The sequence below is a fragment of the Sardina pilchardus genome, chromosome 8, assembly GCF_963854185.1.
Source record: "Sardina pilchardus chromosome 8, fSarPil1.1, whole genome shotgun sequence".
NCBI classification, from domain to species: domain Eukaryota; kingdom Metazoa; phylum Chordata; class Actinopteri; order Clupeiformes; family Clupeidae; genus Sardina; species Sardina pilchardus.
Window position 1 is genome coordinate 34137273 of NC_085001.1, and position 11672 is coordinate 34148944.

The 11672-nt window shown below is 38.9% G+C and overlaps 1 protein-coding gene across 4 annotated transcripts in view; it reads right to left on the bottom strand.

Moving 5' to 3' along the window:
• Window positions 1-4999: 4999 nt before the first annotated feature.
• Window positions 5000-11672, bottom strand: part of atp6v0a2b (ATPase H+ transporting V0 subunit a2b) — a 28311-nt gene continuing 21638 nt past the window's right edge. For 3 of the 4 annotated variants that reach the window (XM_062543748.1, XM_062543750.1, XM_062543751.1), the window contains 5 exons: window positions 11300-11419; window positions 10655-10774; window positions 9485-9602; window positions 6553-6724; window positions 5000-5523 (listed from right to left, as the gene is read on the bottom strand). In XM_062543748.1, the coding sequence (XP_062399732.1) occupies window positions 5421-5523; window positions 6553-6724; window positions 9485-9602; window positions 10655-10774; window positions 11300-11419 (633 nt within the window). In that variant the 3' untranslated portion in view covers window positions 5000-5420. The remainder of the gene's footprint in view (window positions 5524-6552; window positions 6725-9484; window positions 9603-10654; window positions 10775-11299; window positions 11420-11672) is intronic. The other variant, XM_062543749.1, reaches the window with a different exon arrangement.

Sequence of the window (11672 nt, forward strand, 5' to 3'; positions counted from 1 at the left end):
CACCTTCAGCTAAACCTCTCTAAAACAGAATTGCTGGTCCTCCCAGCCAAACCTACAATTCACCATGACATCAACATCAAGATCGACTCCCTGTCTGTTGCACCCACCAGGACTGAAAGAAACGTAGGAGTCGTTCTTGACAACCAACTGACCTTCTCCGATCATGTAGCCTCAGTAGCCAGGTCATGCCGCTACGCGCTATACAACATACGGAAAATCAGGACCTACTTGACTCAAGATGCTACCCAACTCCTGGTACAGGCAATAGTCATCTCTCGACTTGACTACTGTAACGCCCTCCTGACAGGTCTCCCAGCATGCGCTGTTAAACCCCTTCAAATGATCCAGAATGCAGCAGCACGCCTGGTTTACAACCAACCCAAAAGGGCGCATGTCACCCCACTGCTCATCCAGCTACACTAGCTACCGCTGGCCGCACGCATCAAATTCAAGACTCTAACGCTTGCCTACAGAGTACTCTCCGGCTCTGCCCCCACCTATCTCAATGCCCTCATACAGGCATATGCCTCCACACGACCGCTGCGCTCCTCTGCTGAACGACGTCTAGCTCTTCCGCCAGCACGCGCAGGCCAATCCAAACTTTTCTCATCTGTCGTCCCTCGCTGGTGGAATGCACTATCTGGTCCAACTAGGGCAGGAACATCCCTAGCCATCTTCAAAAAAGGTCTGAAAACCCAGCTCTTCAAAGAACATCTCCTCTCATAGCACTACTTCAGACAATCGCACTCACTCATGCACTTATTCACTTATTTATGCACTTACAGTGGATATAGTAAGTATGCACACCCATGCTAAAGTTGACTAAAAAGAGGAATATAAAATCATCTTTTGAGAATTGATTGTAATGCCTTAATTCAAAAAATGAGTTAAAATCAAACCGCTAAGGACACTAATTTTCTTTGTGATTGAAGAATTTATGGTAAATAGATAAATGTTCTTCCTTAAATACAGGTTGCATAAGTATTTGACCCCTATGTTAAATTCCCATAGGAGCAGGAGGATTTTTTATATGTTTTTATTTTTAAAGGCCAGCTATTTCATGGATCCAGGATATTATACATCCCGATAAAGTTCCCTTGGCCTTTGGAATTAAAATAGCCCCACATCATCACATACCCTTCACCATAGCTAGAGATTGGCATGGTGCTTTTTCCAGTTAGCCTATTAGCCTGTTATGCAGTTGTGCATATTGATCTTCTTTAAAGGGACACTTCACCGATTAGCATTAAGCTTTGTATCTTTAGAAAACCAGGCATGTTTTTGAATGGTTTGAATGGCATCATTCCCTCAGTTCGCCTTGAGATGGGAGAAATACGGATTTCAATGAAGCCCATGAATAGGACTTCCTGTTTTCAATGATGTAAAATGATGATTTTTACATCATTGAAAGCAGGAAATCCAACATTGAAATCCTTATTTCTCCCATAAGGAAATGTGTAAATGGTCAGAAGGGTTTGAGTGTCATGATTCCATGTCCAAAATCACATTCTTAACTCTACAGAACCAAGATCTTAGCATGTGGTGACATTCTGATCTACAGTATGCCCATAGATAACATTTATTATTTTTAATTCTAATATGGAAAATAACACACACAAAGCATATAAACTTTCAAGGAATTTAATAAAAACATCAATGGAATAATGGAAATATGTCGCTGCTCTCATTAAGTTACCCCAGCGCCGCCTGTTCATGGTTAGTTTACATAGCAGGATATAGTTCAGCTGGCTGGCGAATGTGTTGTCAAGATGGAGTGTACGTAGCAACCGGCCAACAGCAGCAGAATAAATAACGTGAACAACAGCAGAATAAATCACACCTGATATAAAGTCGATTTTCTCCGGACTGGAAAGCTCAAAAAGGCTAAAAATGTACTGAAATGGTCAGAAGGTTTGAGGGTCATGATCCCATGTCCAAAATTCACATTCTTAACTCTACAGAACCAAGATCTTTGCATATGTGATGACATTCTGATCTACAGTATGCCCATAGAATTCAATTTAACAGTCAATGCCTCTACTCTGGATAAAGGGGATTTTGACACCCCCTGTAGAAGCTGATAATGTGTAGAACCTGATAATGTAATAAATCCCCGATAATGTAATAACCCTGATAATGTAATAAAGAAATGGCACTTGGGTCCATTGAAAATGTAATACAACCTGATAATGTAATAACTTCCCGATAATGTAATAAAGTGCATTTCCCAATAATGTAATAAACTTTTTACTGATAATGTAATAACGTATTGCATTAACAGGAGGTTATTTCATGATCAGGTTAGCCTTCATTTCGCAGGTCCTGATAATGTAATAACTCCCCAATATTGTAATAAATTAACAGCAGACCACCCGTAACTGGGGCTCAAGTGGTGATACTGTGTAGACAACTCTAGCTGGAGAGCTCTAGATGTCAGGTTAATCATACATTTGGTGCACTTCATAACATCTCATCTGAAGATAGGGGCAATTAAAGCAATATTACAGTGCATTTTCAATTTTTACCATGGGGGTGCAAATCACAAATGACTGGTTATAAGCTAATTTGATGCAGGCTCGAGACCAACATACCATAAACATTTTGTCATCCTCGGTGCCACGGTTCAGGTAGTTATGTATGCGCCGAGGGGAGTGACCCCCAGGAACAAAACCATTTTTTTCCGTAAAAGTCTACTGGGGCTACATGCCCACCAAGTTTCATGTGCCTTGGTGTTACGGTGTCCCGGGAATCGTTGACCAAAAATATGATGGGGAAAAAAAACAAAAAACTTTGACAACGACTATATGACCGCTTCGCTAGCTATGCTAGCGGCGGTCATAATAAACATGTTAAAGGGTTGCTGAGAAATTGGCTTACTTCCTGTTTCGTGATCTCTACGTCTTGTTTGATTGGCTGTCACGGCCAAACGCCCTTGAATTTCAAGATGTGAATGCATTTGTGTGTCATGGTCTGAAGATCATCTGAACGATGTTTCGAGAAGATTACAAACATTTGTGACAAGAGAAACCTTTTAAAGGTTATGGATCAAATCAAAGATAGCAGAAAATCCAATATGGCTGAAAAAGACATTAAACGTGTGTTGAATTCGGCTTGGCCCAAGAGTTCCAGTGATACATTGTTTGTTAAAAATGAATGAACAGGTCAAAAGTTAATGAACATTCATGCAAGTCCAACTCAGACCTGTTGGCGGCGCTAGAGCTCTCGAGCTTGCGTTGCTAACAAACCATCACCACTTGAATCCGAGAAATGGGTGGTCTGCTGTTAAATTATTACAATATTGGGGGATTATTACATTATCAGGACCTGCGAAATGAAGGCTAACCTGATAATGTAATAACCTCCCATTAATGCAATACGTTATTACATTATTGGGAAAAAGTGTATTACATTATTGGGAAATGAGCGTTATTACGTTATCGGGAAGTTATTACCTTATCAGGTTGTATTACATTTCTCAAGTGCCATTTCTTTATTACATTATCGGGGATTTATTACATTATCAGGTTCTACACCCCCTCTTGCAATTCGGGTTCCAGGAAGTGGCTTTTGAAGTATCTTGGCTCCGCCTCCACCATCTTTGTTCAGAGTTTATTACATAGGGCCTCTCATTCATCTTTTTATCCATCCTCCCTTCCTTCCTTGGTCCTCGTTCCCACTGATCTAGATAAAGAATAATGGGGTGGCAACAATGGGATAGTCTATCCAGTGTTCTTTGTAGATCAGTGGGAACGAGTCTGGAGGACTGAGCATCGAGGAGAGAGGTTGAGAAGGACCGCAGTGATAATGATCCTAGTTAGGCGGCAGCCATTTTATAAACCAAACGGAGGCTGAGGGGTACACTGACTATCATTAATGTGTTTTCGCCACATACTGACGAATGTATAGAATACACCAATCCTATTGGTTTGTGTATCCTGTAACCTCGTTTTGGTTTACAGTTGCCGCCACGCGAATAAGGCAAATAGGCTTGTGAAGATTTATATACAGTATACAGTTGATTCATATCTGTGTCAGTGGGATTGCTTGGAATCTGGCCATTCTCCATGGCTAAGCAATTTACAAAAAAGTTTGTACTGATATAAGTTTATTGTACAATTGAGGTATTCCAGAGAGAGCAATGAGTGCACACAGCTGTGTGCAGAATGCAAATATGATTACATTTCATGTTCAAGTTCAATGTTAATATTCTTGCAACCCATCTATCACAGCGACTTGCCGCTTATTCCATTGGAAAGCTTAGATTTCATTCGTTCATGTGATAGGCTATTGCTGTGATGAGTAGGCTACTCTGCAAGAAATGTAGGCTAGTTAAACCTGGACTAAAGGTTTTACTGGGGCACTGTAAACTGAATTTTTGGTTATCCGACAGATCGGATGTTGCTAACCTCTACCCGTAAAGTTAGCCAAACCTATGCCTATACTACTTCAGAACTTATGGGCTGCTGCAGGCTTGTCTTCAGTTTTATAATAGCCTGAAATGTAACCTTTATGTAGCTAATGGATTTGATGCACTTAACCTAGTCACAACTTCCAGTAAACAATTTCAACAATGACGTTGGCTGTTGTGCTTTACAATGTGGTTGTAGGACTAATTGTTGTTGACAGATTGTGGCTGATTTTTCAGTGGTGCTGAAAACACTGGGGATCTTGCTTATCACATATTATGTTTTTTCCACTGCATGGTATCAGTTCATCTTCACTCGCCTTTTTGGGTTTTCCATTAGCAAAAACTAGTACCTGGTACTATTTTTGGCATCACCTCCATGGAGGTTCCAGGCAAGCTGAGGTGATACCAAAAGGTGACTTTGAATGATGTTACAGATATTTTCCTCAGCGTTGCTACGGTAATTGACTACATTATGGGGGTACTTCGTTGCAGTGGAAAACGAACACCCGTTATCAAAATCAAGTGGAGTCGAGCTGATACCATGCAATGGCAAAGCCCCATAAGTGGTGTATTACATAACAAAGCACAACATTGTGTTTTAACCATACATTTAATCTGAAATAAAATGCATTGCACAATTTGGCACAAAAATAGTCTAGATTCCACATACCATTTAAAATCACAGATAGAAAATATACCAAGTCAACCTTCAGTGCACAGAGAGAGAATTCTTTGCAATTACTTCATAGTAGAGCCTATGAGCAAGTTTTTTTTTTTTTTTTTTTTTTTTTTTTTTTAAAGAAGTGCTTATATACACAATGTTTATTACAATAACAAGTTGATATCCAATAAACTGGTGACAAAACACTAGGAATGAAACAATAGACTCATTTAGCTGAATTTGTACAAGGATATCTGTGATAAAATACATCTTAACATTTATTTTAAGTCAGCAGTGGTAGTACAAGAAAAAAAGGAAAAAAAGGAAAGTTGGTATCCTACTGGCTCCTATTTAGAGAAGGCTTTCACTGTTGATACTGTTGTGGAAGACGGAAAAAGTAAAGGGGTTGAACTTCGTGCCTGTCCCACTGTAGAACTTGTTTTGAAATTCCACCCTTAAAAACAAACAGAAATTCAAAGTGACACACACATTACCACAGACCAATAATAAACACTTTAAAAACAGTTCCAATGTAAGATATAGCAAGCTTTCATGGCTAATCTTGTTTTAAATGAGGGAACCATTTTCTTGATGCTTCTCTTTCAGACTAACAGTACACAGACAAAATTACGGGACTGTGATGCCATTTCATACCCTGTGTGAGCAAACAATCTTAGCTTGAAAAAAATGATGATAAAACTTTAAAATATCCCCACATCTTTGCCATACCTAGAGATTGGCATGGTTTTATTTCTGTTACCCTATTAGCTGGTTTCATTCTCATGGAGCTTAATGCAATTCAAACCAAGTCATGCTGTAGGGTTATTTTAATTCCAAAGGCCAAGGGGACTTCATCAGGGTGCATAGTGTCCTGGATCCATGAAATAACTGACATTAAAAAATAAATAAATAAAACTCTGCCTGCCTCTGTGGGAATTTTAACACATACTGTAGGGTTAAAATAGGCATTCCAATACATGACCCCTGTATTAAGGAAAACATTTATTTATTTACGATACATTATTTATTCATAAAGAAAATTGATGCCCTTAAAGGTTGGATATTTCCTCATTAAATAAAACTGGAAAAAGTTTTGATTTCAGGCTGTAAGACAAAAAAGTAACTATTTCAAAAGGGTATGATGACTTTCTAATTAAGTACACACATCAGATGCGCACATTTGACACACAGCACATGAGAGGGCATTGTTGGATGACAAAATATCACAAGTCACAAAAGCCATCATTGCAATTTGCAGCTATACTGTTTAACATGTTCTTTAACATGTCCATGAAAGAAATATAATTTTTTATTTTAGGTAACTATTTATGAAACACTCCAACTGCAGAGTGCTCTCATTCTAACAAGTTATATTAGTCAACAATGTGCAGATGCACTCCTTTACTGTGCAATTGTTTAGGTATTACTGAGAGACATTGAGTATTGATCTGTTATCTTTCTTTTAAAAATAAATAACACTAACCAGTGCAGCCTCAGAGCATGCAAGAATGCAGACAATCCCTCCATTACCAGCAGAATGGACACGGTGAGCACTGCGAACAGACCGAAAACTGGCACCAGAAAAACAACACCCACTCTGGTGTCTACCCGTAGTCCTACGCGCATCACCATTGACCACAGCACCTCCGACAGCTCTGAAAGAGGAAAGAGATGTGTTAGGGTCATTTGTCACCCAAATAATAATCACAAACCTTAGTGTGCAAATTGGCCCAAGAAGACTATCAGGTGTTTAAATTGGGATGTTTGACAGAAAACACTATATTCAACCATTTTAATCCTATCAAGGTATTCTTTAGATTAGGTTGAAGTCTACTGATACAAATTCAAGTGACTTGAATGAGTTCACAATTAGTTCAAACCGAAAATGAAAATCTCTCCAAAACATCCACGAGCCCTATCAGTATCATTAATAAATCACATACTAGGCAGTGTGACAAAACTACTGTATTCCAGTCAGTACGGTCACTTATTTAAATGAGAATTCCATTCCATCACTGTGTCTTACTAGCCTAGAAAACTAGACGCACCCTAGCGGGCAAAAATATTTTTGCCTAGCGGGATGGTCTAGGGTCGCACCGTTGAGGCCAAGCCTGCGCTAGGCCAATCAGAACGCTCTGTGTACGGAGTCCTTGAGGCCACCTTAGCTCACCTTCGGCTTCCGATATTGACGCCAGGGGTCTGGACCATGCGTCCTCGTTCGACGAGTTGGGTTTGAGACCGTATCGCACAACAATAGACAAAAACAAAAGATGGATGAGGCTAACGAAGCGTGTTCATTTGAATCGGCTTGGGAAGAGTTAGACTTGGCTTTTCTTTGAAGTTTGAGCAGAAAGAAGCACTCAAGTCATTCGTTTTAAAGAAGGATGTATTTGCCGTTTTGCCGATAGGCTACGATTGGTCACAAATGCTGGCCTATTACGTGCAGAGGCAGTTTGAAAAACAACTGTTCATCCCACCCACAGGCTTCAACTCTGTGAATGGTCCGACCCCAGACTATACATTTCTGTGTAGTTTGGCTTGCCAGGCTAGTGTCTTACAGGAATCCAAACTCAGTCATTTACAGTAAACTCATGGTAAATTATTCTACTGAACTAGAAGCCTGTTCTGTACCAGGCAAACTTTACAGTACATCTTAGTTAAGCTGTTGTAAAGTAAAAGACTGTTCCATCAACCTGTCTTTTCATTACCTTTATTTATCTCCAACTTCCAAGATTGTTAAAGGAACACTTCAACGTTTTTTCATATTAAACTATGTTATTCCCTTAATTAAGACGAATTGATACGGAATGACACATTTACGGAAAATCGTACAACTACGACATTTAAATTCAGTCGTCCTCGCTGGATTCAGGTTCATTCCCCATGTAACCCTTGAGTAGGGTAGTCGCCTATCCTGCTCTTGATATATAGTTATACTGTAGGTACTGTATATACAGTAGTTGGTTGAATTTCCCATTGTCCTGTGTTCTTTTGAAGGTGTAGTGACAGTATGTTATTTGCACACCTATGAAGTAGCTGTAATGTGTTGGCCGTATCACACTTAATTTCGCTGTGTGCTGGGACCGTTTTACCACCTTAACCGTGCATTTATTTCTGTGAACAGAACGCCATGTCATCCATTATCCCTTACTTAAAGGGGAACTTGGCAACTATTTCAACTTAATAAACCCGTTTCGAAATCATTTGGGTGATTAAATTGTCCGTTCCAGTAAAAAAATGGTGACTTTTCCCCGCTCCCTCTAGTCTAGCGTCTCCAGGTTTAAAACCAACCTTGCAACATTGGAATTTATAGTCCTGTTAAGAGAAGTGAGAAACAGGAAACTTGTTTTAAATCGTGTTTCTTACCTTGCAAAATCCACATTGTTCTGCTGAACTTATGCTAACCGTTTCACTAGCTTGTAAACAAATCCATGTGCTTTATTGTTACTTTTTTCCACAGTTAATAACAAATAGCATGCACACTTTCTCCAGCAGAGGGGGAAATATAGCTAATCCTGCCAAGGGGGGCTTTAATCTATAGATGTTGGTATTAGTTAGTTATGCTCTTTAATGAAACACATAGCCTACTCTCAATAAGGGTTCAGGCAGATTTAGTAACCTGTTCAGTGACACACTACAGGCCAGTAGATTTGATTAAATTGAACTCTTGCAGACCAATTAGGCTATAATACCGTTTATAGCCAAAAGATTAAAAATGGTTAATGTCTTGATGATTGTTCTTGACTGTCAAATCAATGAAAAAAAAATTGTAGCAGGTGCATTGCATTTCAATAATTCCACAAACACAAGAACTTTAAATGAATTCCTATGTCATTAAGGGTTACCTACAAATAGACAATGACTACCTTTACATGCAGGGAGTATGTTTTAAACTAAAAATTAGCAATATTCGGTTTGCGCGCGAGTCATGTAAACTCTTCATTCATTCCGAATTTGGCCGTATTCCGGTTTATAAAAAAACAAATTAACTCCCTGGTTTATTCCTGAATTAAACGGAATTCGTGGTCATGTATACACCGTAATCGGAAAGTGCTCATTACCGGAATGGGTTTTCGCATGTGCGCATATCCAGACAACTTGACTTCATGACGCAAATGACTTCATGATGCAACCAAAACAAGGCAAGTACCTACCTCAGCTACGCTGGTCATCTTACCGAAATAAAGCGATCCCTATGTATATGAGTATATCCCGGGAACACAATACTCTTCCACACATATAAACAGATTATTCCTGATCTTGTTTTAACCGGAATATTGAATTAATTCTGAATTCGCTGTGCATGTAACCGTAGTCAGTGATTGGGGAGTGAACCATTTTTGGAGGTTAGGCTATTTAGAAGTCTTGAAGATTAAGGGGACTGAGTATAAAATGATGTGTTTCAGGTTTCTTACGTGCATGTGCCAAACTAAGGGCCCACAGTCTTAGGTAGGATGCCGTGTTGGAGATGCAGCTGAGGCAGTACTCTATGGTATGAATGGCTTGATGCAAGAACTCGTCAGCAAAGTCAATCTGTAGAAGACACAAAGTCCAAAAGCAGAGTGAAATTACACACATACCAGGGTTGCAACAGCACACTTTGGAAGTCACGGTTTGGTTCATTTCTGGTACAGTAAGGGGGGAATGCACAAGAATTACAAAAATTCTAATTCTTCTAATTCTATAATTCTTATATAAAAAAGAATAATAAACAGAATACTGCTGCAAAATACTGTTACTGTTTCTGCAAAGTAATGTTATCCAATAAATAAAAGATTCCCTAATTCTTGAATTTCCCCTTGGGGATAAAAAAGTATCTATCTATCTATCTATCTATCTGTCTATCTAATAATTGAATTAACAGCAGGAGGTATCACCTGTCACCATGCTAGTGTTAGAAACATTTCCCAATCATGAGATACAGTGTTGGGGACTAACGTAATACATGTACCAGCTTTACGTAAACAGAATACAAATTATGAGTCACTGTATTCTATTACAGTTACAATTTAAATAGTTATTATTTAGAATACAGTTACATTGTTGAAATCAATGGATTACATGGCTATTACATAAATGATCAACAGTGTATGCCGGATTAGGTGGATTAAACAAGGGTGAACATTTGAGTGAAAGTATTAGCCTGTGAAAATTCAATGCAGATCCAAACATCTGGCAGGTTTATGTCAATGCAGTCAAATAAGTGCAACAGTGGCAAATGATTTCAAACACACAACAAGCCCACATTGCATGCTGTGCCTGCTATAGGAGACTAGGATAATGTTGAAAATAATTTATCAAACGTTTTTCACACTGTGGTAATCCACCATGGTAATTATGATAACTAAAATGAAAAGCATAATCATAATCAGAGAGAATTTCATCGAAGCCCAGTGAGAACAGTGCAGTGCATTTGCATGCATTGTAAAGATAAAAGAAGATGAATTCACCATACTGACATGCTAGGGATGTTGACATCCTGTTAAATGGAATGACAGCTTTACCGTAAAACATGATCTTATCAGACACCAAAATGCTTCCCAGTTAATAAACCAGGTAGCTTTTGTGCTATACTCAGGACTCACCTCTTCTGACTGGCTTTCTGAACTAGACATCAGAGCATCATGGTTAGTGCCCTCTTCCATATCATGAGCCCGCATGAGGCTAATTTCCTCTTCGCTGCAGCGTCTAACCCGTTCATAGCCCTGTGAGGTAAGACAAGACTGTATATGAACTGCTCATACACATACTTGGTGAACATTAACAGTGACAGAACAATAATCTGATATTGAACTATACACTACTCGCAAAAAATTGTTTGCCTTTGTTTCAATTACTTGTTAGAGATGAGGAAATCACCATTGCATACTTTTCCTCTGTCTCAAGCAAATCAAATATGTAGTTTGTTATGTCTCATTCAATTGACCTACAGATCCGCTACCGGATCTGGTAAACGTACATAGTGCGGTTATAGCCGATAGAGGGTTGCGAATGCAGAAGTGCTGTTCACCCTGTTGATGAACCACTGAAATGATTTTGTAAACATTATATTGAGGTACAAAAAACTCTTCAGTGTTGCTTTAAATGCCCTACTATCATGATATAGTACCACTTTAGCATTTACATTTTCTGTAAATTTCACCCGAAAGCCAGATATCCCTAACTTTTTGTGAGTAGTGTATATCTAATTAACACTTACAACACGCGCAAACTCTCAGATTAACACTTACTTGATACATATGGAGATGGTTTCTGCCTTTATGGAGCCAGTAAAGATACAATGGTTTTCCAAAAAGTAGGACAGGAACAGATAGAAAGGCAATGACCAGTAAGAACGCTTGCACACCAGCCTGAAACACAAGAAAAAGAATCCAGATTTTAAATGTGTCTCAGCTGTTCCACAACCAACATCAGAAAGATACACGGTACAGTGAAACTATAAAAAACAAACAAACTAGAAGTACTGTGTAGCGGTGCATAATATGAACCATGGTGCTGCATATTATACAAAGCAAATTGTAATGGTCACCCACTAAAATTATGCATTTGGGTCATTGACTGTTTAAATAATGTACACTTATGTGAGACATGAACATTAAGATA